This window comes from Frankliniella occidentalis, unplaced genomic scaffold (genome assembly GCF_000697945.3).
Source record: "Frankliniella occidentalis isolate FOCC.00 unplaced genomic scaffold, Focc_3.1 Scaffold170, whole genome shotgun sequence".
In the NCBI taxonomy this organism is placed as follows: Eukaryota; Metazoa; Arthropoda; class Insecta; order Thysanoptera; family Thripidae; genus Frankliniella; species Frankliniella occidentalis.
The window spans coordinates 476,994-504,352 of record NW_026267296.1 but is presented as its reverse complement, the minus strand read 5'-3'; the positions used below and the strand labels follow the sequence as shown (position 1 = coordinate 504,352).

Sequence of the window (27,359 nt, the reverse complement as noted above, 5' to 3'; positions counted from 1 at the left end):
CCCCGCCAGCCCCGCCGGTCCCGCCAGCCCCGCCCACGCAACAACCCTTCCTCCATCCCCGCAGAGGCGAGAGGGGCTTAAAGCGAAGAGCAAGGGCCAGGAGGACGGCCGCCGGAGCTGCTGCTACTGCTCGTACAGTCAGTCTCAGGAGTTTGTCCGTGAGGGGAGCGTGGGACTCGGAGCACTCGGCGCACACCGCGCTGACAACAAGTTTTGCCTGCGACTTACTGCATTGTTATCGAAGGGCGGCGAGGGCCGAGGCCCCTTGCCCTGCTCTCTCTGCACGACTGACATCACCTAGTAAGGGATCGTTCAAAAGGAACGCCGTGAATCCATTTTTGGCAAATTTTACGGGGGCTCAGCGCCTGTGAAGCTCGGGGTAGGCCACCCCGCAGTACACGCATGCACTGGAGGCTAGATGTTGCCTACCCATCGGGCGCTATGAGAGGAGAGCTCGCAGAGATTGATCTTGGCAGGGGGCGAAGTGACGGCCGTACTATCTGGATGACCCCTAATACCCCGCACGCCGTCTCCACACTCAATGCAGTGACTCTGGCGTTTAGAAACGGCAGTTTTCTTCGTATTGTGTGGCCTGGACGGGCCGGCGGTGACGCCTCCTGCTCAGTGGAGCGCACTACATGGTGCTGCCGACCGGCTCGCTCTGGTTACAAGCACTTCGTGTCGACTTGGAATTGACCGAAAGGCAAGAATGGGCTGTCGAAAATCTACAACATTTGTTGTAAATAAATATTACAACAAACATTGCCTAACTGACGGGGATATTTTTCTCAGTGGTGTGGTATGTGTGTGCATACAGCGCGGAATGGCGGTGCCGGCGCAGTGTGGTCGAGCTGCTGCTTCCGCTGCTAGTGGTACAGCTGGCCCTGTCTTTGTGGAGTCAGAGTTCCTTACAGCCGCAGCCGCCCCCACCATGCCAGCCGCGGGGTGAAAAACTTCTGCCTGCCTGAGTCGGATAATTACGTGTTGCGAGAAAGAAAAGGAACCCTCCCCCTCCCTCACGTGCGTGTCGCTGCCTCGCCGACGTCCTGTGCTGCGCTTCTTTCCCTTAAAAAAAAAAAAACACACTAACACAAAAAAGACACTTGTCAGTGGGAAAACATGTTTGCGTTTCGCTCTGTATTTCTAGTTAAACTCTAGAAAATTTGTAACGGGTGTATCAGAGCGAGCACCCCAGTGCTGCGCTGTTGCGGGTTTGCCTACTCCCTCCGCCTCCAAGGCGCCAAAGGAGAAGAAAACTCCTCAGATTGTGTGGGAGTTTCCCTCATTTGTTGAGAAGACTTCCTCAAAATCTGAGGAGTTTTTATCAAACTGTAGGAGCTCCTCAAAGTTTATTTTCCTTTTCTCCCACAAAAATGAGACATTGTTTTCAGCGTGCACAGTCGAATCGAATTAAACAAAGTGCTGGTCCCGAAGGCAGGTGCGGTTACAATTCTTTCGTCGCCGCCCGAGAAGTCCCGCCGCAGGGTGGATTTTGTTCTCCTTCCTCACGACTGATTCGATATGAAGAAGACGCGATCGGGGGGAGGGGGGGGCGAGTGTGTTTGCCAAGGCGGGCTGCGGTAACAACCGGGAAAGGAACTTTGGTCGTGAGCAGACACATGCGACAACTTTGGAGAGTGGCGGGGTGTGGTAGTGGGACATCACCACCCACCACGAGGGGTTTACCTCACCTACAACATACAGTTGTAAGCTCTCTTGTACAATCATATTGTTTTCAGGACCAAGAGACTTATTCACACAGTAACTGCTCATTATATTTCCATAGAGTTTACGAATTTTAAACTCCAATCGCCAAGTATAAGCTCGTTCGAGTAGTGTACGAGTGAGAGGGGCGGACCCTCCCTCGCACCACCACCACCGCGGGCCCGGGCCGGCCGGGGTCAAGAACTATTTCGGGTATCGCTTTACAGTGGGGGGCATTGTGTCAACCTACACGGCCACACCTGCCCCAGCTGCGGCAGCTGCCGCGTGACCCACAGTCGCCGCCCGTGGGAAATAAATCACAAGTCCGCCGCCCCCGGCCCCCTGACCCTCCCTGGCGAGAGATGGCGCCCAGTGCCGGCGAGAAATAGAGGGGAGAAGGGAGGGAAGGGGGGGGGGACAGGCTTCCCACTTCGCTCATCTTAGCTCACCGCTCGCCTCAGCCGGGCGGAACATGCCTCCCGCTGTCACCTTTTTGTTCCGATTTATTTTTCATCTTCTGCGCCGGCGGTCGTTGTTTGCGCTCCCCCTTTGAGAGGCGGAGCTGCGGCGGTGCGGAGCTGTCTGGCGATGTCTGATTGTGCGGGACACGGCGAGAGAGGAGGGCGCTAATCGGCTGAACTGCCGCGGGGCGCCGCGAGGTGGGGGAGGGTGTAAGTGACCCCACCTCCCTCGCCGCCGGGCCCCGGGGCGATGACAGGCTTACAGGGCATCCCCTAACAACCGCAGCCCGCTTCCTGCCCCCCCCCCGCCGCAGCCGCCACGCCCGCCTCCCCTCCCGTCCCGTCCCGCTCGTCCGCGTCTGTCGAAGTATCGACAGGACAGCGTTTCCCTCTCTCTATTTAGAGTGCTTGTTTGCTCTTCACTAACCAGCTCGTCTCTCTCCCTCTCTCCCGCAGGAGATCCGCGAGCTGCTGGTGGACTTCCCCGTGCTGTCGGTGCAGCTGCAGTGCGGCTCGGGCACGGGCGCCGGCGTGGCGCGCGCCGCGCTCGAGGACCCCGAGATGCTGGAGGAGTGGGACCGCGACCGCCTGTTCCTGCTGCGCGGGCAGCGCGTGCCCGTGGCGCCCACCCCCACCGACATGCTGCTGTGCGTGGCGCGCCTGCCGCTCCACTACAGCGAGTCGCAGTTCACCGGGCTGGTGCGCTCGTACGGCGAGGTGCGCCGCTGCTTCCTCATGATCTCCGAGAAGACAGGTGAGAGAGAGAGAACAACAACAACACGCAGCCCAGGGCGCCGCCGCCACGGCTCTTCTGGCTCCTGCTCTTCTCGGCCAGCCCTGTGCTCGCATCGCTGACCGCTTGACCTTTTGCCCCGCAGGCGAGAGTAAGGGGTACGGCTTTGTGGAGTACATGAGCAAGGAGACGGCGCTGCACGCCAAGAACATGCTGGACCGCAAGGCGGTCGACGACCTGGTGCTCTGCTGCGACTGGCTCGACTCGAGTCACGTGACGTTCGAATCCCTGCACTCCAAGTGCCTGTTCGTGGACCACCTGCCCAAGGACTTCCGGGATATGGGTCAGTTCCGGAAGGTGTTCAGCGCCATCGTCAGCCCGCCCTACTGCCAGGTGAGAGAGGCCACGCCCCTTCTTCCCCCGGGCGCTACCCGCCCGCCCGCGGCACCTCGCCGGGTGAAGTAACAAATGTGGCCCTGTCGTGAACAAGACCGTTCTCATCCCCTCGCGCTCCCTCTCTGCAGATTGCCCTGAAAAATGGCTGCCCTCAAGACTGGGGCCTGGTGGAGTACAGCTCTGCAGAGGACGCGGAGGCGGCCCAGTCGTCACTCAACCGCTACATCCTGAGCGGCCACCCCATCCGGGTGTCGTACTACATGCCGGGCGTACGCGCCATCAACCTGTACCTCAAGCTGCTCAACGAGTCGGTGCGTATAAGGGCTCGCCGCGCCCCTCTCGGCTCGGCTCGGCCCGCTTAAGTGTTTTCGATAACTGTCCTCATGCTGCCGGTCCCGACCCATCGGTTCGGGCGTTCGGCCGGCCAGCACTGCTGGCTCAAGTGCTCCGGCTCCTAACAAACTTGTGTGTGCTCCTATCCCACAGAACAACAAGAAGAGCTGCGGGCTGCTGCCGGATCCCACCGCTCCCGCCGTCTTCCAGCAACTCCAAACTCTGGCCAAGCAGAACCCTGTCTGTACGTATCTTCACCACCAGCGTGGCCAGAGGTCTCTGTCTCGCAGGCCACCCTAGGCCCAGCCCAGCCCCCGCTTCCCGCTTCCCTCTCATCTCTCCCTCCCCCCCTCCCCTCCCGTGGGAAGGTGCACGATCTAGGCGGCTGCGTCTGACACCTGACACATTCGAGCGGGCCCTCTTTGAAAGAGTCTCTCTCTCTTTCTCTCTTGATCTCTGCATCTCTCTCTCCCTCTCCCTTTTCCTCTCACCCTCCCTTTCCATTCACCGTCCAAGTCAACGCTGCCAAGCCCGCACGCCTCACCCTCTTTATTTTGTCTTTATTTTCGTTTTCCTATCGATTGGCTGGATGTAATAAAAAAAGGAAGGAAAACACGTTGGAGCCGCTGTGTGATTTAGTCCAACTCTGCCATTCCCCGGTTTCACTCATCGCGAAAAGTTTTGTACGCGCTGGAGTGGCCTGACCTCGCCCCCTCGACCTGTTCCAGTTGCGCAGAACCTCCAGAATATCATCATGACCCAGATCCAAAGCCTCCAATCGGACGGGAAGCAGCGCTCGCCTACCCCTCCGGGTGGCCCCGCGGGCGGACAGCCTAACGCGAACAAGGGCAAGCCCGTGGCCACGCCCCCCAACGGGCTCATCGACAACCAGGTAAGCCGCGGAGTCTCTTGGGATCGACTGTCCGAGCGACTGCCTCCCCCAAACTGGTCACTTACAGGCGCTCTCTTCACCTCGACAGATGCAGCAACTCAAGAACCAGCTGACCAGCACGCACCCCATGCTCATGGCGAACCCTCAGATGCTGGCATCGCTGCAGTCGCTGCTCAAGCAGCAACAGGCGCAGAACCCTGGCGGCCCCGGCTCGCAGGGAGGGCAGGGCGCTGCGCAGGGGCAGCAGGGCCCCCAGGGCCCCGGAGCGGGCGTCAACGGGCAAGGCCAGGGCCCCAAGGGGGCAGAGGCACAGCACAACGGCTTCGGCAAGCACGGCAAGAACGGCTTCCTGAAGCCACCGCAGCCGACCAACAAGGTAAGTCTCGTCCTCGGGGTAACTCCCTGGGGTGAAGGTGAAGGTGCGAAGCAGCGACTTTGACCCTCCCCCTGTCGACAGGTGCCGCTGTTGCCCAACCCGAGCGGACACGGGCTGAGCTCGCCACCGCTCGCGCCGCTCGCGCCGCTGCCCGGGCAGCAGCACGGCCAGCACGGCCAGCCGCCGGTGAGCGCGCCCGTGAGCGTGGCGCTGTCCCCCACGCCCACCGACGTGACGGCCTGGGGCGGCATGATGGGGCTAGCGCGCCACCACACGTCCTCGCCGCCGTCCGGCCCTGCGCATGGCCCCGGCGCGGCGGCCGGCGGGCTGTCCCTGCTCATGGCCGGCCTGGACGGCGCCGGCGGCCTGGCCTTCCCCCCGCCCTCCGACCCGCTGCAGATGGGGGGTGGGCCCGGCGACCTGCAGACCACCATCAACAGCATCCTCAACAACCAGCAGAACCTGCGCCAGCTCATGGCCACCCTCTCGAGCGCCATCCAGAGCAACGGCTCTCACCCGCAGCCCGCGCCACCGCCGCCGGGCAACCACTTCCCGTTCGTCGGCCGGCCGCCCCCCGGGCCCGGCAGCGGCGCGGAGGCGGCCTGGGCCTCCTCGCGCTCCCTCATGAGCAGCCCCCTCCAGATGCAGCCCAAGCCGATGGGATTCTTGGACATCAAGACTCCCAACCCCGGCGCGCCCCTGTTCGCACAAGTGCCGGGCGCGGGGCAGTGGCCGGGCAGTGGCTTCATGCCCTCGCCCGTCGGCGTCGGGCCCATGTTCTCACCGTATTCTGGCGGCCTCGTGCCTGGGCTGTGGTCGCCGTCGCCCTCCCCGTCACCGACGCTCAATGGCATGATGACCCCCGTGGGCCACAAGCGCAAGTACAACCACATCCTGCCGTCACCCGAGCCCTCGCCCGAGGGCAACTACATTGGTCAGCACTCGCAGGGCCTGGGCGGCCACTATGCCGATTCCTACTTCAAGCGGAAGAAGAAGAACTAAGGCCTCAAACTGCACCAAAGCATTCCTGAGTGGAGGATTCGTTACATATCGCCCAGCCCTTCTGGTCTGTCAATCGGTGAGGGGCTGTCTTATATCACCTTAGATTCTATCTGCATCTGTTGCTTGTAGCTTTAATTTATATCAAGACATTTTTCCTCCACAATTTTTAGAATATTCCAAGAGAAAGGTGTTTAGAATTTTACTTCAGCCTGTATGCTTGAAAGACTACCAATCGTTGTACCATTTTATGGCAATGTATGAGCGCAGTTTCTTGTGATTGGTTTCTTTTTTAAATTATTATTTTCTACAGTAAGCCAATCATGACAGCTGGTTGTTTACATTGTTGTAAAATTGTGACCAAACATGTTAGAATCGTTATGTTAGCTTAATTTTAACAAATTCTTGTTAGGTAGGGTGCTATTAACATGGACCAACAATCCACTATGAATTTATTTACTTAGTACCATCTGGTACCTACAGCATAAGAGAATTTTATGCTCCTAAGATCTCCTAAACGTATATGAATGTGTCTTCCTACTGTGGAAGTTTATGATCATGGTTTAGAGTCAGAGTTACTATGTCATTAAACAAGCTCACATGAGCCATACCATGGCTGGTTATTACATCACATGTTATCAATAATTAAAGTTTTATCTGTAGATAAGATTCTTGCTATTTTACTGTTTTAAGAACTATTGTGATTTTTTAAGACTATTGTTTGATTTTTTTATGACAATCACATGAATTTTTCTGTAGTTGTTTTGCTGGCAATGTTATCTTTATGCTAATTGAATCTTCTTGTACCTCTGTCGACCTATTAGATCTCTTGATCGTCCCTGTGAAGATAAAATCATTTTTCACTTTCTTGTCTTCTTTCTCAATTTGTTTTTGTGCTTTACGTTGTCATTCTTGATCTGTCCTGTGTGCTGTCTTGTTGTATTAATGTTTTTAGACTTTTTTTATCACCATCAATAGTTGACATAGATCATTTAATAGATATTTTTTTATATTAGGTCTTAATCATCTGTTCATGCATTATCATAGAGCTTATACTTATTGTCTCTTTTGTAAGTTTATGGAAAGTTCTTTGGTTTGTGAAATTTTCACAAGATCCCTTATCTTTAAATCTTCTCTTTCCGACTCTTTCTCTTGTGATTCTGAACTTGCTTTACTGTCTATCGTAGTGTAGTTTTTTATGTTGTGCACTTTCATCTTTAATTGTCTTGACATTGAAGGCAACCATGATTCGTTTCCCAAAGTTGTTGCTTTTTGTCTTTTGACTTGTACTACTCTGTACTATGAGTAGTGTAGTACCTCCAAATTAAGACCGCTATATGCCTTCAAACATATAGAAAACATACTTTTAATTTCATTTGTAACTGACGTATCGTGTTATGTTGTCATGCCTTTCAGGTGTGGGTGGGGTAGGGCAGGGTTGGGCAATCATCTTTTATTTTATTTCTCATTTCCCTCTCATTATTATTTTTTTTTTTTATAGATTTTCACTTACATTCGGTATCAATTGAGGAGTTTAAAAATCCACATATCTTGCATTACATAGGCAATTAGGTGAGTTTGTCAGAGGATTGCTGTCCTATGCAAATGTATTTTAAGATTGTGTTTGTGTGCCTGAGTTTGAAGATGTGATAATTATATTTTGCAGTATTTGTACCTTAAAATGGGACTGAGATTTATCCTGTGGGTAGGTATTGTGTTATATATTATGGGCCGTATGCCTAAAGCCCGAGTGATTTCAAATTTTGTCACAAGTATTATTTTGAATTAGAACTTTTTGTAATAAACCGTGGAATTTTAAAATATTTTTAAACTTTAGTATATCATTTCCACATGTGTTGTAATTTTTAATTTAGTTGTTTTCAATTTTGCCGTACTCTAAAGGCACCTATACCACCGCCATTATATTAATATAAACTCTTCCTTTCATGTTTAATTATGTTTTATTTTTCTTTGTCGTGTGGAGCTTTTTTAAGCTCTTAATTGAAACTGAGAAATATTGCTTGTCAATACTCATCGCCTTAATGTATCTCGCATCCTCAAAGTTCTTTCACTATCACCACACCAGTAGAGATCTATTTGCTACCCAAGTATTTTATTTTTTTTTGTATTTTTTGTAGTTGTGTGTTGGAATGTTTCATCAGTATTTCTTCTGTTCATGTTTCTGTCACTTCATTCACTCTGTTCTTTTGTGTATAGATTTCTTTCCCCTTCTCTCTCTTTTTTTTTTTTTTAAGTTGACTGTTAGTGCAGTCTATGAACTGAGTAAGATATCAGTAATCACTTTGCAAGTGATCCCTTACATTTAGTCTGTGTATTTCTTGTTCTCTGTCTGCTGCATCTGGCAGAAATAAAAGGCAACTTGACAACAGAACGTCTCCTTTTTTCAACAACATCAACAAAAAACTGATGCTAAGATGACCTTTGTCATCCCCTTCCTTCCTGCTTACTTATGAAAAATGCTTTTTGTGCTGCTTGTTCTTCTACCTCTGTGAGGTCTTACTTACCATTCTTTCTTGCCCACTTTCCCCACCCTTGACGAATGCTATCTGTTCCTTACCTTAGTTCCTTCTTTAATTCAAGATAATCCCCCAATATATCTTAGACGTGTTAATTTTGTGTGCAATAAAGCAATAGATGAAACCAGAAATGCTCTAGAAAAGCAAACATTGGCTGTGAATGAGTTGTTTTAAATTAATCAACAGAATAACTGTGATTTTCTTTTTCTTTTCTTGTAAAATTCACAAGGTAATTAAATTATATAGTTCATTGAATGTTATAATAATAACAAAACTATAATCCATACTCTTGATACATGAATTGTTTATTGAGATCATTTTTAAAAAAGAAAACAAAATGGAAATATTTCTAAATGATCCTTACTTTTAACTACTGACTTCATTTCCCATTTTCATTGACCAAGCTACATTTACAGGTAGGTGAAAAAACATCAAAAAAAAAAAGGAAAAGATATTTCACTTTACAACATAGGTGACTGTCCTTAATATGCCAGCAAGTACAGGGTGTGTTCAAATATTTTAGGGTCAGAACAAACTCATTACACAAAGCTCCTCCCTTTCATCATGTTTGTCCAATTCAGTTAAGAGCGGTGGCCACTATGGTTGGCACAAATAACAAGTTTCAACATTTTAAAAAACTTGCTCCACTGAGCAAAAATGACTGAGTACAAAATCTATTAACATCAGAATAAGACAGCTGTATCCAACAGCTCCATAAGCGCTCATAGACACTAGTTTAAGCTGTATTCTAGTTTTAATGCTATGGTTCACACTTTCCATCATGCAACCCAGAGATAAAATTATGAGTGCAACAAATTCTAGAGCTAAAAGCTAAACCTCAGCAATTTAGTCCAGGTCCAGTCAGAATGTGGTTGCATATCACCCAAAGTGTTGACTTCGAACTCAAATACAGCTTTGTTTGATGAGACAAATCATGTTGCATCTTTTTTTCCCAAACACACAATGGATTGACTTTTGGCACTAGCCAAATTATTCTTCAAGATAAGAAATACATTGCACCAGTATTTTTAAGCAAAAGCACAAGTCTCAATGCCCACAAATACAAAACAAAAGATTGGAAAATCAATGAGCAATGGAGGACAATGTTAGAAAGTCTTATACAGTAGGTATCACATCAGTTATATAGTAATAGTTTGTGCAGTCATTATTCAATACATTATCACATACTTGCATCACCCATTGGTAACTTAGGACCTGCGTTCTGATTACTTTGGCTTATAAAATGTTCAGAGGCTGCAATGTACAAGGCAACTGCCAAACCAATACCAAATGCAACCTTTTGATTGTTTTGAAATATAATGCAGGTTGCAATAGTGAGCCCACCATACACAGCATACCGTGCAAATACTACATGGCGATCTCGGGAATACTGTGCTTCATCTTGAAAAGGAAAAAAAAGGTTCAATAAGAATTAGAAAACCATCATGAAAAGACCATCCAAAATAAATAACAGCTCAACAATTTATATTTTTAAAAAGTTGCCCTCTTACCTACACACATCTGTTCATTCATAAAATAACCTTTTGAACAGGAAAAGCAATTGTCTGGTCCATCTCCATCACAGCCATTGCAAGCACGATCACAGTCTAAAGTAAAGTATTTATTGGATTAGATAATTGGCAGCTCTTACATCATTTGCAAAACTCTACATTTCTAAAAACTTCATTCATACTTACCCAAACACGAATAAGACCCATCATTATTAACACAAAATTGATTTGACCCACAAGGCCCATGGTCATCAATGGAACATTCATTCATATCCATACAACCATGTTCAGCATCCATTCTATAGCCAATTTTGCAGGCCAAGCAACCTGTAAATATTCATATGAGTTTTAAAATGGTGTTCCTAACCAAAATATTTTATAAAAAATATTCTAAAAATCAGCTTTACAAAAAAATATATAGTTATAAAAATACAGTCAACTACCTTTTGGACCAGCTTGAGTACAAGCCCCTTGGCATGACACATGACAAGGAGAGCAAAGAACATATTTGTCATCTTTATATGCCTGATAGTAACCATCTGCACAAGAATCACATAGGGACCCTGTATACCCACTATCACAAGCGCATGCCCCATTTCCTTTACGAGTGCCGTTACCCTAGAAAGAAAGAATATTTGAGTAAAATTACAGACTAGAAATTATAAGTACAGAGAAATAGCAGGCAAGAAACCTACCTTACACCTTCCGTTGCTACTGCAAACTCTGTCTGGGTACCCAGGGCAAGGTTTGCACTCAGGCCCATAGTGCTCACTAGGACAGCAGCTTTTAATAGACTCTATGCATAGGAAGTCATACAAATCTGTATCCTGTTGCTTGTTGAACCACCAGTCTTCAATAAATGGTTCTGCATCTTCAACTAGTTTATGACACTGGTAATACCAAAAGATGTTACAAAATTTTTAAGGAAGTGGATTTGAAGCTGGGAGTTAAAAAAGCACAATACTCACTTGATCTTCACCCTTTTCTAGATCGGTGCACAATTTTTCTTGGATTTCCACCAATCGAACTTCACTATTTCGGTAAGATTTCATCTTTTCTTCTTCCCAAGCAGCATCACCACCATCAAATTTATTGCGAGCTGTTCTTTCCATACCCTAGGTTTAAAATAATAAAAATTTAAATAAAAGATCGGATAATACACAAATTTTCATGAAGGGGTACTTTTAAATTCGTCTAGAATACCTTAGAAAATGATCCAACTAAGGCCTTACAAGCTTGACAAGGAGGAAGGACAGTGGACTTTGATATTTGTTTTTCCACATATTTGTCTGATACTTTCTGGCTAACTTTTTCAATGTCTACCTCCGCAGTGGTCAAGAGACATAGAAAAGAAACTACAAGGATAATATGTGCTTTTGTGTTCAGCATATCTTCTGTATGCTTAAAATAACTTTGGATGAAGAGTGATCTGAAAAATAAATTAAAGATTACTACTTAATCCTTACTTGTGCCCCAGAAAAGTATATAATGGTAGCAGGAGGTTTGTGAATATGTTGCCATGCAGAACACGAAGTTAAAGAATCTTACAAAAACAAGCCCAAAAACAACAATGGTCAAAGAAGCGCAGAAGTAAGAGAGATTCAAGATCTACAAAAATTGAACAATTTATTTTCTATAAATTTTAGAGATGGAGTGACTTTTCATTTATAAATATAAAGATGAACAGACCAACCGACAAGATTGACATAACCCTCTGAATTAGAGTGGAAAAAAAAGAGACTACAAATTACGAAACCAAAATAAATTTTAGTTTAAAATGTAGACTTCGTACCTGCTTAAAGGTGGACCGGAAAAAGTATGATTTGTAATGGGTAGTACTGGAAATTCAGCACTCTAGATGCTTCCACTTCTTCAAAAGCAACGTCGTGTCGTCTGCTGTGTTCTGCTGCTGTGCTGTGTTCCGGTCCGCCGGCTTTCATTGGTCCATTTGGACCAATCCGAGTCCACCATTTGTACCGGCGAATAGAGCAGACGTTCGACCTGTAAATAGTGGGACCAAGCAGGCGTTGAGAAGTGAGAGTCTAACGTCTAACGATACGACATATCTTAGGCAATGTTTTGATTATTGTCTTGTCCGAAGAAAACAAAAGTCGGCATCGGCTCACTCTTAGGCCGAAAGTACTCTTGAAAGTACTCATCCAGGAAATGGAAATGCATCATATCTTCAGTAATATCCGATAAATGAATAGCGTTATCAGTGGACTTAAGTAAGGACACAAGTTTTGTTTGAATGTATTTTTATTTTTGTGATATCAAGCCGTGTTGTCAGAGTGTTTAAGGTTTATTTCATCAACTAGAGTTTACAGTTTTACTGTTTCGTGTGGTAATTAAAGCTCTCGGAGCTCAACTGAATAGGGAAACTATTGTTTGTTGTGCAGATTAATTTTAGTTGCTGGATTATTATGCTAAATGGCCATTCTAACCTTACATTTACTGACAACAATATTTAGACTTCTCTCTGCCTATGATGTGACCACTTTAATTAATTAATGAAATATTCGCCAAATGTGTGTCGTTTAATTAATTACAATCGTACTGTTTTTTTCTGGAACTTCATACTGAACGCTTGGCTCCCATCTTGCTTGCATTTATATCTAAAGACATGTTGTGCGAAGAAATATTATTTTACTCTTACTCTACTGCGTTTCTTTTTTTTGTTCCATTATCAGAGTTCTGTGGCGTACTATATCTTGGAGCAACATTGGTGAAGATCTGACAAATATGTCACGGTTAGTGCTATTTTTATCAACTAATTAGCAAATAACATTATATGTCTGTTCGTTATTGTTAAGTAATTTTCTGTGCTCTATCTTTAGAACGGTAACCCCGAAGCAAATGCCTAAAATGGCAGCTTCCAAAGGGAAGCCAGCTACCAAGAAAGGCAGTGGTAAACCAAAGGATAAAAGCAAATGCAAATCTGGAAATGGTAGTGGTACTAGCAGCAGTACTACTTCTTCTAGTAGTGTAGGCAATGTGACTTCAGGATTAGATATACCTCTTAATCCAGAAGTACGAGAGGAACCAGCTCTTACCTTTCCACTAACCAAAACAGCTGACACAAGTCGGACACTGCCCCGTTATTATGTTGGTAAGGATCTATTTTTCTTTTTAAAACCATTCAAAATTTTGGAGGTTCCCCAGGTAACTTCTTTAGTGATAAATCAATTGTTGCTAACTGATGTATTATTTTAGTTTTGACACGCACTGAGGAAGAGGGAGTTATGATGGATGACTTGGACCAGCTTCAAATGGACCTAGAATCTCTTCTTTCTAAGGTTGCTGTCCGTCAACGTCTCCTTCACAGTGAGATTCTTGCATTGAACAACTCTGAGAGCAATATGGATAGGGGGAAAGCTGTAAGTGATGTAGCTCTGAAGGTGGAACACCAAAACGTTGATGTATCTGTTGTTTTTTTTTTTTTATTCTTCTTGTTTTTTGTTTGTTTTTTTATATATTTTTCTATAATTTTAGTCATCTCCTGGAAAAAAGGGAAGATCCAGAGGGAGCAAACTTGTCGAAAATCTTACCAAAACACGTGAAGTTGCCCGCTCTTCAAGCTCTAAACATTCTAAGAAACTTTATCGGCTGGCCCCATTGGCTGGGTCTGTACCTGTAAGTCAACTGACTTGATTAATGTCCTTAACTCACCATTGATTGCATTTGATTGTAATTGAGCGTTTATAATTTCAGGTGGTACCTCCAGATAATGATCCCAAGCCACCTGCTCCCAAGGTTTTTGTCAGCAAAAACAGTGCTCCTAATCGGTTTTGGGCTTCAGTTGATCCATACTGTTCAGAAGTTAATCAAGAGCATGTTAAGGTTATGATTTGTTTTACGTAGATGTTAAAATTTGTGTTTGTGGAAAGATAGAAATCAAATTACTCAAGTATCTCTACTGTTTGCAGGTATTGGAGGATTTGATCCATCATAATGAGTCAAGCTTACAGTCTCTTCTTGAAACACCAGGCCTTGGAGAACATTATAGTGTGAATTGGGCTCTCCAGGAACTCGCTGAGGCTCAAGAAGCTGCCAGCATGAATAAACAACGGCGTAAACACACCCCTCTTCCTAACTCTCAAGAAGCGTCCAGTCTTTTAAAGAGGAGTGCTCGTTTTGGGTATGAATTAAACTACTTTTATGAGAATTTGTTGTAATTAGCATGGTGTTCAAGCAAAATACACTTTTCTAGGTTTGAGAAACAAACAACCACTGCTGGACCTGGACCTTTTGCTAATAGACTCTTAGCTGCGCTCATTCAAGAGAATCCTGTATCACCTTTGCACGAGTCCTCAGAGTGTAATAAAGTTAAAGGTATTGCATAATGTAACTAATTTATAAATAGACTTTCCATCATGTGCTCGTACTTATGAAGACTCATACTATATAATGTATGTTTACAGTGAAGGTAGAAAATGATGATGATGAAACATCCAGTGCTAAGCGTATAAAGCTAGAACCTGGTGAGAAAACATTGAAAGACAGAGTTCGAACTGGAGGAACCACCAAAGCTGTGGGTGAGTGTAAGAAAATAAATTGAACCCAATAGGAGTTAGGTACACATTAATAACAGGACATTATCTTTATCTGTAATATATTCTACCTCCGTTTAGGTGGGGAAAATATTGTTCCATACAAGCCACACGTGATTGCTTGTTTTGAGAGAAGTCTCCGCCTCCAACTTGAAGCTCAAGGCCTTTTAGATGCCCCGGAAGTTAAGAAGGTTTGTTCTTTACTCTGCGCTTCTTGTGTTAAAACATTTCAACATTACCGTAAAATAATTATTGTACACTTTTAGGAAGAGGAAGAAGATGGCGTTCTTTCAGAGCTTCATAGATGCCAGGAAGAACTGCAAGTTTTATCTCAAGAAAATGAAAGGCAACTTAGAGCTATGATAAAGTTATTGCAAGATGAGATGGTGAGCCAAGACCTCCGCAGAAAACTAAAACATCAAGATAATGAGGTACCTAATGTTTGCTCCCTATTAAATTTCTTTTTATTCTTTTTCCTGCATTTTGTCTGTAAACAACTCACAATTATTATTTTTTTCAGATTTTGGAGAATTATCGTAAAATTGTAGCTGCTAAACAGAAAAGAAAACCTCTGTCAAAATTAGAACGCGATGCAGCCTGGAAAGCTGTCAGGGACAGGGAAATCATTGTAAAAAACTTAGATGCTTTAGAAAGGAAGTGGTGAAATCAAGGAGTAGCACCCTATTTTAAAGGTGCAACTCATGTTCTTTTAAATGTTCTACCATAAAATTGGTATTTCTCTTATAGTTTTTGTGTTACATGTGTCATCACAATAAGACTGTTTAGGAATATTTAATCCTCAATCAATTGAGTTCATTGTGTGAATCTTCATTAATGTGTTTGTTTAAAACCCTTAAAGTGACTTTTGTTTTGCATCAACATGTTGAATTTATTATAGTTTTACTTCTTTGGTCTTGATTACTAGTATGAGACAGAGCATCGCATAAACGGGAATTGAGGCCGCTCGCTGAGGCCGAGGCGCGGCCTGAGTGAGGACGACCCCGGCCGAGCCGCTGCCTCAGCAGTCGGCCTAAATTCCCATTTATGCGGTGCTCTGGTATCAGATCCTTGGTCATAATGATCGTAATGATAAACATAACCAATTTTTCCCCCCTTTTTTTATATCTATTAATAGGTTATTTTTTTAATTAGATTTCCTCTGCAAAGATCTTGAACTGTTTTGCCATTTTTGCTTTGTGGTAATGTGTCTCATATTATTATCTATAAATCGATTGTGTGTGTGTGTGTGTGCAATTTTCTGTTGTTTATTTTGCATAAATTTTCTGTTGTTTCTAAGCGTTTTTGCCTGTAAATATATATTTCACATTCATTTCCTTCAATAATTAATAAGAAAAATAATTTGCATCTTCCTAAATAGCTGTACTTTCATTGGAGAAAAGAACATTCCTATCAACTATAGTCGGCCCTCCTTCTATCTCTTGTTATCACTTATTAGCCGATAAAGAAAATTCAATCTGGACAAATGTGCGGAATTTTGCTGACATATTAACCGGGTCCCACTCGAGAATTATGAAATCAAACTATGTAATCATTTCAACCCTCACTGTGATACAGACTGAAGTTCAGGTTCAATTATCAGGTAAACTTTTAACTGAATGAGGATAATGGATAATGTTAACATGGCCTGCCACAAATCATGCCTAACATTAAGGCACTTCCTGAGATTTAAACCTGGGAACTAAACTGAGTATATGGCAGGGTGACTAGCACCCTTTCTTTAAACAAGGCCAACCCTTATTGTTAGGACCACCTACCAACCAGGCGCTCACTTTTACTTCCTTTTACGGCCCTACGGTTCGTCTGTGACCTCAAGTATTGTAAAAATACTCCTCAACACGAGCACTCCTTCTCCACCCAACCCCTTGGGGCGTAAGGTGGGTCAGGATTCTACCCTCGTATCTGAGGAAATGCTTAGATTTTCAAAATGGTTTCTTATAGTTCATTTGTTTTTCAAATTTTCAAACTAAAGTGGTTTGTCTTTGTCCCACATTCGTATCTTCGTATCATTCAATATGTGGCCACTGACTACTGACTCAGGCTCAAAACACACTATAGAGAGGCGTTACCCTAGCAACCTGCTCGTGGCGGCGGCCTGGGCAGCCTCGTCCCTCTCATGGTGGTGATGGTATTCAATGACTTGGTGCGCTTCCCCTCGCTTCCCTGTCGACTGAAAGAGCTGAAAGGACTGGCATTCCCTTCCAGGCGCTGCTCAACTGCCTACAACGACCAGAGGACCCGGGAGGGTTTGCCCAGGCACATGGCGACGCGGTGGGTGGGACTATCTCGACGCAGAAAGCATAGCATTTATTTTATGAAATAAAGCGAACTCCATGTATCTTGCCTGCTACAGGCCACAACAGCGGTCCTCTTCTGGGAGAACAAATGCCGCATGGTGCTCAAGGAGCTTGACGCCGCCCACGTCGTGTCGCAGGTCATGGTCAGGGACTACACTACCGCACACGCGCAGGCGCAGCACGCGCTGCGCGAAAAGGAGCGCGAGTCGGAAGAGTGGCAGCAGAAGCTGGCGCGCGCTCAGTCCAAGATTGAGAGCCTGGAGGTGAGCGGCCACCATCCGGTACCTGACTATTCTGGCCCTTCCTACCTTCCTGAGTCAACCCTGCTGTGCAGGCCGAGCGAGAGCGGTGGCTCGAGGACAAGGCACACGGGCGCAAGCAGCTCCATGAAAGCGAACAGCAGTGGAAGAGTGAAAAGGGGAACTTACAGAGGGAGGTCAGTTTCGTCGACCAGAGTCTTGTGAGGCGGGGGTCCACGAGAGGTCCTGACGACGCCCCCCACCCCAGGTGCAGCAGCAGAGCGAGCTGGTCGCGCGGCTGAGGTCGCAGGTGGTTGAGAGCGGGCAGGAGGCGCAGCGGTGGAAGTGGCGAGCCGAGGGCGCGGTGCGCCAACTGCAGACCACACAGGTCCGCGAAGCACGCGGGAGCGTGATACGTACCGACGTTTTGGGAAATTCTTCTTTCAGGGGTTTTCATTTGGTAACGGCGCCTCCCCTTAGAAAGTCCTGACATTTTTAGTAGTTGGCTTCACCGAGCGCCTGTGGACCGGAGGGTAGGCAATCGTGGGCTCGCGTGCACGCCGGGCGGGTCTACTCGCCAGGGGCTCTCACGACACCACCGTGTGCAGGAGCGGGCGCGGGCGGCCTTCACCAGGGCCGCGGCCCGCTACAGGGCTCTGCAGCAGCAGCAGCACCAGGAGCAGCAGCGCCCGCCCGCGGAGACGAGCGACCAGGGCGTGCAGGCGGAGCTCGCGCCGCGGTCCCTGTCGCGGGCCGTGCAGTGCGAGCCCGCGCGCCGCCACGCAGCCACGGAGACGCCGCGCCCTGCCCGGCTGCTCCACCGCGGCACCTGCACGGACGTGCTCGGCGCCGTCGTGCGCGTCGAGGTCGGCGTACAGGGTTCAGTGGGCGGGGCGGGCGACCCGGCGGCAGACCTCCTCCAGCAGTCGATGATCCCCGCTCCCGAGCCCCCGTCCCCGTCGCAAGAGGTGCCAACCGAGAACCTGCTGGACGTGAGCGTGGAGCGGCTCGACGAGCTGCTGATGCGGCCGCACCAAGATCACCAGGAACCATCGCAGCCTCGCGTGGAAGAGCTCGACCCGGCCGTGGGTGGTATGGAGGACCTGCAGGGCGTCCTGACGGCGGTGAGGGCGAGGCTCGTCTCCGCCCTGGAGTGCCACTTGGCACAGCGCTCCAGGCTGAGCTGCGTTGCCACGCAAACGGGTACGGCTTGCGCTATTTTCAGTCGCGGAGTGACATTTAATGGCCAGCGTCACAGTTTTGTAACGTTGCGCAGACACTCCAGTCAGAGGGTTCGACGACCACCTCGAGCGGACCCCTCTTCCTTCAACTGGAGACGAGGACGAGTGCATGCAAGTTGATGTCGAGGATGACGACCGCGAAGGCGCGCAGGAGGTGGTGCAACGGCGTTCGCAGGAGACGCAGGTCTGTCTCGTGAAAGTCCAACTTCAACACGATGACGAGCACAACCAACGGGTCGCACTGCAGCGGTCACAAGGGACTCAGGCGGACAACGGGCCTCAGAGAGACCCCATTGCGCATCACCTCCAGGTGAGCCCACTAAACAACGTCGTGAATGCAAAGCTCCTGAACTGAGTAGATGGTTTACGGAATCAGTTTTCAGTGCACCCTGGCCCTGGAGCGGCACGCTCTGGCCAGGCTCAGCCGATCGCTAACCGGGATGGCCCCAGGATCACTTCGCCGATGGTACGCCGACGTGCTTATTTACCGCTGAGCCCCAAGTCGACTAAGAGTCTTGACCCAGCCGCTGTCCTTTCTCGTGCAGTCCACTCAAGCGCCTCTTTCGGCCGCGGGCAGCGCCGGGCCAAGGAACCCGCCGAGGACCCCGCCGAGGCGCAGAGTCCTGGACACCACGGGACTGCAGTCCACTGAAGCGCCTCTTTCGGACGCGGCCAGCGCCGGGCAAAGGAACCCGACGACGACCCCGCCGAGGCGCAGAGTCCTGGACACCACGGGACTGCAGGCGGCTCCGCGGCTGGGTGCGGCGGCACATCTGGCGGACTCTGGAGGACCTCGCGAGCCCAGCGAGCACGGTGCCTTCCACCCCCACACAGCACCACGTCGCGAGGATCAGGAGGCACTGCGCCAGGGCCGCGCGGAGCAGGGCGGCGCTGCAGCTGCAGGTGGCGCAACTGTCCGCCCAGCTGCAGGAAGGCGAGGACGAGAGGCGGTGCGCGCGCGGCCACATCGAGTTCCTGCAGCGTCGCCTGCAGCAGCTCATCCACTGCAGCGCCGTGACCGCGAGGGACCTGGCCGCGCTGCGCTCGGTGCACGACAAGCTCACCGGGGAGCTGGCCGGGGCGAAGCAGCTGCCAGGGCTCTGTCGGGACCAGGACGATGACGGCCTCGCGGCCGAGAGCAAGGGTTCATCTGACGAGGGTGCGAAGACAGCCTCGAGCCGAGGAGGCGGTGACCGCAAGGACTCCATCGACCAGGGCGACGACCGTAAACGGTGAGGACACAGCAAAGGGATCATCGATCATCGAGAAAGTGCGTCCGCCATTTCCCGTTACGAAATTGGCCAGTTCAGCCAATGCAAGCTCTTAGAGCCTGATCAGTAGGCAACATCTTGCCTGCAGTGCACGCGTGCACTGCTGGGTGGCCGAACCTGATTTTCGCAGGCGTCAAGCTCCTGTAATTTGCCAAAGATTATGAGGATATCGGACATACCTTCTTCTGGACAATGCCAAAACTATTGAACTACCCGACGTTTACCGGTCCAAAACACATGGTGGTTGTAGGTTGGACGAGCAGCTCGACCACACGCCCAGCAAGCTCGTCGAGTGCGAGCCGCCGGCGCCGGAGGAGCGCGAGCTGGCGGAGCTGGACGCGCGGGTGTGCCAGGTGGTGCGCGGGCTGCGGGGGTGCAGCAGCGGCTGCAGCGGCCCCGGAGCTGAGTGCCTGATGCTGTTGCGCGTCGTGCCGCTGCTGGCGCGGCAGCTGCTACTCGAGCGCAGGCGCACGGCCTCCGCGGCCTCCCCCCGTGCCGCCCAACACCCCCTAGCGCCGCCCAACACCCCCCGCGAGGCGCTGTCGACGCCGTCCTCGCCGCCGCGGCTGCAGCGCGCCCTGTCGCGGGAGTGCGCCGCCCGGCTGCAGGCCCAGAGCCTGGCGCACCAGCACCACCTGCACGTCGTGCGCGCCGAGCACCACAAGCACGTGCAGTCGCTCAACGCGGCCCACCTGCAGACCGTCGGCAAGCTCATGGACCAGCACGTGGTGGCGCTGAGCCGCGCGCGCGAGCAGCTGCGGGCCGAGGTGCGCGCCGAGGTGCAGCGCGAGCTGCGCAGGGACATGCGCGCCGTGGTGGCGCGCTCCACCGCCGACCTGGAGGCCCTGCACCAGGCCGAGCTCAACAGCCTGCTCAGGAGCAGCTCAGACCCAGGTGCGCAGCCCACTCATCCAGCTCATCTAGTTTGCGCCACTTTCCGCTGAGTGTTTCTGTCTGGTCTGTCCTGGCAGGGCAGAGGGCACCTCAGTGGGCACCACAGTGCGAGGGCAGCGGAATGCCAGTAAGCGCGAGCGAAACCGGCCTCAGCGACAAAAACCCGCACCAACTAAAAGTATGTTTTGCATCAATCACTTTCACTCGCTTTCACTTGAAGCCTTCACCAGTTTCGATAATGGGTGATTCTGCCCCTCGCAGAAATGGTTGGAGATACACGAAGCAGAAGTAGTAAAGCAAGCTGCTAGTCTAGCACTGCATTCAATGGATGTCGGAGCAGCTGGGGATTATGTTATCGCTCATGCTACTGACTCAAATGCACCGCCAGGAGGAAACATTTCTACCCCCAACTTGTCATCAAATAGGATGTCTGCCTGGCATAGTTACATGGTTAACTAGGTATGAGTAACACTACTAGAAATTGTTCCATTTTTTAATTTTTATATGTTGAGAAAGTTGAACTACAGTTCTTCATAAACATGACTATTTACAGGAATTTTTAAAGAGGTAAAACTTTATAATTACAAAAAAACTATGATTTCTCTCTCTTTTTAAATATTCTTTCCCTTTTCCCCGAGCTACGGTGAATAATATCACTTACATGGGGTTTGTGATCAAATATTTTCATAACAGTGGCTTTTGCTTCACGTAACTGATCAGCAATTACTCGACTTCTCTGCATATTACCCTGAAAATTAGCCAAAAGTCATTAATTATTTAGAAGAACAAGAATGCAAAGAATACTAAATGAAAATGAAAATGCCTGCAGTACCTTTATGAGTTCACTAACTCTATTGACATCCTTGTCTTCATCTTGTTGTGCCTTTCTCTCCATCACACCTAGCATGGCTTCTAACTGTTGGCAAACTTGAGACTCCACATCAGCCTACAGTGCAAATAATACAATAGATAAATCCCTGATATATAGCATGAAATTGATATTATATAAATTAATTGTGATAAGTAACCCACCAGATCTTCCATCTGAGCAGTAAGGTGATGAACCTTCCAGCCATTGAGACGTTGATAAATATGTCGTTGAGAAGCTAACTCATTCACTGAGGGCCTTCTTTCATCTTTAGGCTTTACATCACTATGGCGTAGAAAGTGGTTATTCCTAGACTTCCAGGAATACCTATAGGTGCTAAGTAAAGAAATATTAGGTCGTTTCAAAGTAAATTCTCTCGGGGCTGGAGGGGGTGGTGGTAGAGCTGCCTGTTGTTGCTGAGATTGCTGCTGTTGCTGCAAAACTTGTTGATGAAGCTGCTGAGGTTCTTGTGGCTGCGGATTCAGCGGGAAATCGTCACCTAGAAAACATTGAAAATTATGAACATTCTGTTCCAATTAAAAGACGTTAACAATCAAAGCTGAAATAAATTAATTTACCATTGTCTTCAGCCATGAATTCCATTTCTTCGTCACTAGCTTTGTGTTCTTGTAATTCATTACCAGTTCTAAAAGAGTACAATAAGTTAATTCAAGTTTGATTTTATAATATGACACAAAAGATGATATGAGAATCAACGTACAATTGTTGTTTGCGAGGCTTCTTGCGAGGACTCATTTCTGTGCCATGCAAACCAGCAGCATGCAGCCCTGCTGTGATGCTTGCAGCTGAAGGCGGAGGCTGACTGGCACCAGGAGGTGGGGACTCTTGCCCAGGTGACGATGTAGCAGATATGGTGGTGGACCCACTAGATTGAGGTCCACCAGAGTCAGGCCGCTTGGGTGGCGATGGTGGGGATGGTGGGTGGACAGAGCTTGGAAGACTTGCAACAGGGATAGGGTTGACTGAACTCATGCTCTGAAGTAATGGCGTTAAATTTTTTGCTGCCTTCATAGGTGAACTGAAAGGAAAGAGACATTGGAACTAGGTGTCAAAGAAGTCTAAAAACTAAATTGAAGTAAAAAAAAGAAGGGAGACATACCCTTCATTATCACGCTTCCTTAAGATACTGGGCCGAGGAGAGGCGTTCAGCTTACTGGGAGTTGTTGAAGTTGGTCCTTGAGGGGTATGAGTCTGTGAAGATGGATGAAGAGAGGAGTTGGGTAATGGCAATGGTTGAGGTTGAGATGATGCATGAGATGAAGAGGAATGAGACAGTACCTGATGAGACAGGGCCAAAGACATGGACACTGAGGGCGTAGAGGATGGAGGGTGCACATGAGATGACTGATGGCTGGCGAGGGAAGTAGGATGCGAAGCATGAACCGAAACGTGGGAGGTGGTGACGGTTTGAGCGCCTGAATGCTGAATGGGGTTAGCCATCTGAGCCTGCGTCTGCGGGTGCATCTGGATGTGGACTGGGGTAGGCACCATCTGAATCTGCACCGGCAGGTGGCCAGTGGTGGACGACGTCACGGCTTGAGACACGACCGACGCGACCTGGGTGACAATCTGAGTCGGGGCGTGCGACTGCTGGGTCTCCGTGCTGGACTGGGAGGCTGCTGGGGCGTTGGAGGCGGCCTGGGTGGCCGCGCCCGACACCGGGACGGGGAGGGTCTGCACCGGCAGGAGGCTGCCATCGGCTGCGATGTACGTCGTCCCTGTAGCCCCACCTGCAACAAAGCAGGAGTACACGTGAAGAGTCGCTTAAACACTCACGCGCGCTGGAGATGGGGAGGCCGAATGACTACGCCGTTACCTTCGGCGGGGACGACGGCGTGGATGGGCAGGGCGGTGCGCGAGGGGTCCAGCACCATGATGGAGTTGAAGCGCGGCGGCTGGCCGGGCTGGCCCGCGGTCACCGTGCTCACCACGCTGCCCGTGATGGTGCTCACCGCGCTGCCGGACGCGCTGCTCACCACGCTCGTCACCACGCTCGTAGCCACCGGGACGCTGCTGGTGGTGCCCGCGCCCGAGGCCGTTGGGCCCGCGGTCGACGCGATAGCTAAGCGAAAGCGGCGAACGTACGGTCAAACATGACTTTCTAAACTTGGAGAATGAGAAGGACGGAGAGTGATGTTTGGAAATTTACCATGCAGTTGTTGAGGACCACCTGCGACAGGCCTGGCAGTTGTGGCTTGAACTATGTATGGAGGGCCACCTGCATAAGTACGTCCTTGAACGTTTGCCACCTGGAAGGACCCTGAAGGTGCCTCGTAGAAATAGGCAGCCGGTTGTATAGGGAAAGTACCGGTGCGTTCCCCTGCCGGCCCTGGCATGAGTAAATGATGAAGTAGATTCAATTAATCAAACTTTATCACAGGGCCTCTTGATTATTAGATTATATATTTGACAGCAGTACCTGGAGATGCTCTGTGAGGTGCTGTCTGAATGTAGACACTTGGCTGTCCAGGAGCAGGACGAACTTGTTGACCTGCCACTGCAACTGGGCGAGCAGCGACTGCAGGATAAAAAGTAGGTGAGTATGCAACGTTTTTAATAAATGCACATTATTGAAAATACTTGGTACTGGAACTGACCCGCTTTTGCAGTCGAGGTTGACGACGGGGCTGTAGAAATAGATGACACTGGAGCCAAAGAGGAAGCAGCCGTTACGCCCGGGGGCACGGATGCCACTACAGAGCGTAGGGGGCCTCCCCCGACCGCCGCCACGGTAACCACGGCGGACGCCATGACCTTCTGCTGGCCGGGAAGGGTGCGCACAGGAGCAGGCTGAAGCGATGGCAAGGTGGTGGGTTGTGAAGTCACCACGGACACCTGACCACTAGCTTGTCCTCCGGCCTGGGCTTGGCTGGAGGCTGCTGATGTTGGTGCCGGAGCTGGTTTCAGAGGAGCCACACCAAGCACAGGATGCAGGGAGACGACTCCGCGGCCACCCAAACGAACAGGAGCTGAGGAAAGTGGAGAAATCATTCGGTAAGATCCTGTCAGTGGCCAAATGCAGCGTACTGGCATGAATATACAAAGTCATAGAGGGTGGCCTATAGACACCTTCTTTTATTTTGCTTATACTGTACCGCATGCAGTCGTGCGGACGGGTTGCATACTCGCACGGGGCCAAAAGGCGCCGTGGTGAACGACGGTAGGCAAGCCCGCCAGCACGACTGCGTGCGATACAGTATAAGCAAAATAAAGGTGTCCATGCACCACCCTGAATAGGCAAGAAGCTGCACACATAGCAGTCAATTATGCAAGTACACATTGTGACAGCCATTTCATGTCTGCTTTGTGAAACCACAATCAGCCAAGGCAAAGCTAAAGAGCAGTTAACACCAAATGTGTGTAGTTAGCTTTAAGCTCATTTCATTCATGAGACGTCTTTTAAATGTGGTTTTACTCATCATATCAAAGCTTCTACGGTTATGCTAGGCATAACTCTCCACTTCCTTGGAGTGACAAATTAACTTAAGCAAAGGAAGTTGTCAGTATACACAATCAAATTCTACATTAAAACACTCCAAAGAATAGAGAAAACGTACTTGTATAAGTGACAGTTCGTCCCTGTGGCACCCGAGCCGATGGGCTGACAATCCTTGCACCTGAGGCAGGTAGTGCTGTTGCAACTGCAAGACGAGCTGTACCAGTCTGTACTCCTATCAACCCAGGAGAAGCAAGTCGAGCAGGAGCTGCTAAGACTACCGCTGGTGTATTTGTTGGGATGGTAGTTACTGTTCCAGCCTGTGTCCCCTTGGGATTAAATCAAAGTTTGTTTAAATTGATTCACATAAAAAAACAAGAAACAGTAGACACTTTGGCAAGGATAGATATAGACATGATTAATGTGTACACCCTACCTGAGAGATCGGTCGCGGCTTCCCGGCAACTGAGCTCACACTGGACAATGTAGGTTGTATACCAGCAGACGTAGAAGTTCCATGAGCTGTCTGAGTCACAACTTGCATGGGCGTCACACCTTGAGTCACAACCTGAATAGGTGTGCCCGGTTGAGCAACGGGTGGACAGGTTGCAAGTGTTACAGCCTGTGTGACGATTTGCACAGGCTGAGCAGATAGTGCAGGTGGAGCTGCAATCCTGCCTTGGCTGTGGGCAAAGAAAACAATTCATTACAAAAAGATGAAGAAGAAAATAAACAGCTTTGTGAGTACCAAGCCAAGTCATTTCATAGTTACCCAACAAGAGGAGTGGTGCGGGCTTGCACTTGAGCAAGAGGGACAGTGCTCTTCCCAAACGTTTTTTCCAGGCTAGTATTCTGAAAAGAAAGAACCAGAAATTGGTTTAATACAGGAATACTAGTTTGTTTTCTCATTTAAAAATGGTCTGCTCACTCTTACCAATGCTGGTCGGGGAGTATCTGAACGCTGGGGGGTAAGAGGGCGGGTACCTAATTAGATGTTAAATTGGATCATATTAATTGTTTGAACAAAACAGATTTTTATAAAGATTCAAAAAATGAATGAAAAATTCTGAGCAATACCTGAATGGGCTGGAGAGCTTGCTGGTCTAGTGCGAGGACCCTGCTGACCAGGTTGGTGGGGTGCTGGACTGGGAACTCGGCTGGATCCTCGAATACTCACAAGGCTGCAAGTTTAAAATTGAATTAAGAACCAAGTGAAGACAGATAACTACAAAAAAAAAAAAAAGAGAGTAGAAAACTAACCTTCCAGTAGGCCCTGCACGTACAGTTGCTAAAGAAGATGGTCTTGGCATGGCAATACTAGCGACTGCTGCAGCTCCTAAAATTAAAAAAAAAAAAAATGTGCAAAATATTGAGTACATTAAAAGTGAAACAAAACACAATGCAATTGTTAAGGTTTTTGTTCATCAAAGCAACAAGTTTCACAGTTTTACCTCTGGGAACATGATATGATGTTTGTTGACCAGGTCTGATGACATTTCCAGCTGTAATAGAAATTAAGCGGTGAGCATTCAAGACTTTAATAAGAAACACACAATTTGGACATATTAGGGAGAATTTTCGAGACCTTTACCTGGCTTGGTAGCAATTGTACCAACGGATTGAGATGTTGTGTTGGTGGGTCCTGCAGAACCAGCCGTGGTGCTAGGTGGACCACTCGACTGCATCGTCTATAAATCAAACATTGGTGCAAAGTCGTTAGCATTAAGGCAGTGGCCACAGCAAGTTACAGAACAAATTTAGGCAACATTCAATTAAATTTCAATGACATATTTGGAGTAAGGGGAAAAGAGGTTGCAGATATGAATGTAAGGCTACAATCCGTAACCATAAACTTATATTGCAAAGGCAGAGACAAAGTTAAGAAATTTGTATAAACAACTGAAATGCAAAACAATAGAGTACTTTTTAAATTAGGATGAAAAAATACAAACTAGCTTGGGGACAACATACAATAAATGCTACTAGGACTGTAAATGTACTATCATATGTTATCATAATCGCTCGGTAGATACAGACTTTAAGAATGTTGTGGACAAAGATAAAAATGGTAACTGATAAATGAAAGCAAAACAGCAAGACTTAAAATGAGTACGATCTGAGGTGTCATCAGGTTAAGGTTTTATTCTATTACTTTATACTGAAAAAAAGCAATCATTAGCGAATAAAATTAATAATCCTGAAGTTACTTACGAAATTTTCTTTATCTTAGGCGTATTTACTACATCCGTAATGTATACACTTTCTCGATAAGTTGATCAAAACGAAGCGTCCAAAAATTACACAGCTGACGACTTTTCACCGACGCCACTACACTACGCTCTGCCACGCCACTTTCAAAGAGGTGGAGTTGGAGGGGTAGAGGGGGGAGGGGAGGCAACCGGTTTTCAGAGTTACCAGCATGTTCGAAAAACTTCTCTTCACAAGAACTCTTTCGATCCCCCTTTTCAAGGTCAAACTTCGAATGAAAACTAACAATATTGTACGAATATTAATACGGTTACTTATTGTCTCACGAAGATCACCAATTAAGTTTTGTCAAGGTAAAGTCACATCGCATTGCC

At 48.3% G+C, this 27,359-nt stretch overlaps 5 protein-coding genes across 11 annotated transcripts in view; 3 read left to right on the top strand and 2 right to left on the bottom strand.

Moving 5' to 3' along the window:
• The window catches only part of LOC113214246 (ribonucleoprotein PTB-binding 1-like), a 118,233-nt gene extending 109,947 nt beyond the window's left edge, over positions 1–8,286 (top strand). The window contains exons 2-8 of the mRNA XM_026433558.2: positions 2,622–2,919; positions 3,044–3,291; positions 3,423–3,605; positions 3,781–3,871; positions 4,356–4,519; positions 4,608–4,895; positions 4,977–8,286. Of these exons, the coding sequence (XP_026289343.2) occupies positions 2,622–2,919; positions 3,044–3,291; positions 3,423–3,605; positions 3,781–3,871; positions 4,356–4,519; positions 4,608–4,895; positions 4,977–5,897 (2,193 nt within the window). The 3' untranslated portion in view covers positions 5,898–8,286. The remainder of the gene's footprint in view (positions 1–2,621; positions 2,920–3,043; positions 3,292–3,422; positions 3,606–3,780; positions 3,872–4,355; positions 4,520–4,607; positions 4,896–4,976) is intronic.
• Positions 8,287–8,715: 429 nt separating this feature from the next.
• Positions 8,716–11,902, bottom strand: LOC113214266 (cysteine-rich with EGF-like domain protein 2). Its single transcript, XM_026433578.2, has 8 exons — positions 11,735–11,902; positions 11,146–11,371; positions 10,911–11,057; positions 10,638–10,832; positions 10,386–10,560; positions 10,129–10,269; positions 9,943–10,038; positions 8,716–9,832 (listed from the first exon to the last, which is right to left on the bottom strand). The coding sequence occupies exons 2-8, from the start codon at positions 11,329–11,331 to the stop codon at positions 9,612–9,614; spliced, it is 1,161 nt and encodes a 386-aa protein (XP_026289363.1). The 5' UTR covers positions 11,332–11,371; positions 11,735–11,902; the 3' UTR covers positions 8,716–9,611.
• A 51-nt stretch (positions 11,903–11,953) lies between these two features.
• Positions 11,954–15,822, top strand: LOC113214255 (transcriptional adapter 3). The gene is made up of 12 exons (XM_026433568.2): positions 11,954–12,170; positions 12,633–12,692; positions 12,780–13,051; positions 13,156–13,319; positions 13,435–13,575; positions 13,654–13,782; positions 13,869–14,080; positions 14,153–14,274; positions 14,364–14,477; positions 14,574–14,683; positions 14,759–14,923; positions 15,013–15,822. The coding sequence occupies exons 1-12, from the start codon at positions 12,145–12,147 to the stop codon at positions 15,154–15,156; spliced, it is 1,659 nt and encodes a 552-aa protein (XP_026289353.1). The 5' UTR covers positions 11,954–12,144; the 3' UTR covers positions 15,157–15,822.
• Positions 15,823–17,751: 1,929 nt separating this feature from the next.
• LOC127750321 (uncharacterized) lies at positions 17,752–21,016 on the top strand. 3 transcript variants are annotated; one of them, XM_052271712.1, is made up of 7 exons: positions 17,752–18,249; positions 18,332–18,597; positions 18,671–18,753; positions 18,833–19,519; positions 19,809–20,452; positions 20,530–20,630; positions 20,714–21,016. In XM_052271712.1, the coding sequence occupies exons 1-7, from the start codon at positions 17,976–17,978 to the stop codon at positions 20,909–20,911; spliced, it is 2,253 nt and encodes a 750-aa protein (XP_052127672.1). In that variant the 5' UTR covers positions 17,752–17,975; the 3' UTR covers positions 20,912–21,016. The 3 variants fall into 3 exon arrangements, with proteins under 3 accessions (XP_052127672.1, XP_052127671.1, XP_052127673.1); XM_052271711.1 differs by having other exon boundaries at positions 18,323–18,597; XM_052271713.1 differs by having other exon boundaries at positions 18,323–18,597; positions 20,535–20,630; positions 20,714–20,905.
• Positions 20,932–27,146, bottom strand: LOC113214486 (mucin-5AC). 5 transcript variants are annotated; one of them, XM_026433887.2, is made up of 20 exons: positions 26,989–27,146; positions 26,363–26,465; positions 26,229–26,279; positions 26,038–26,113; positions 25,855–25,958; positions 25,712–25,761; positions 25,550–25,629; positions 25,214–25,460; positions 24,899–25,106; positions 23,939–24,310; positions 23,761–23,859; positions 23,491–23,670; positions 23,158–23,403; positions 22,620–23,071; positions 22,441–22,532; positions 22,042–22,359; positions 21,899–21,966; positions 21,485–21,819; positions 21,285–21,398; positions 20,932–21,200 (listed from the first exon to the last, which is right to left on the bottom strand). In XM_026433887.2, the coding sequence occupies exons 2-20, from the start codon at positions 26,460–26,462 to the stop codon at positions 21,045–21,047; spliced, it is 3,348 nt and encodes a 1,115-aa protein (XP_026289672.1). In that variant the 5' UTR covers positions 26,463–26,465; positions 26,989–27,146; the 3' UTR covers positions 20,932–21,044. The 5 variants fall into 5 exon arrangements, with proteins under 5 accessions (XP_026289672.1, XP_026289640.1, XP_026289655.1 ...); XM_026433855.2 differs by having other exon boundaries at positions 22,441–23,071; XM_026433870.2 differs by having other exon boundaries at positions 22,441–23,059.
• Positions 27,147–27,359: the final 213 nt, after the last annotated feature.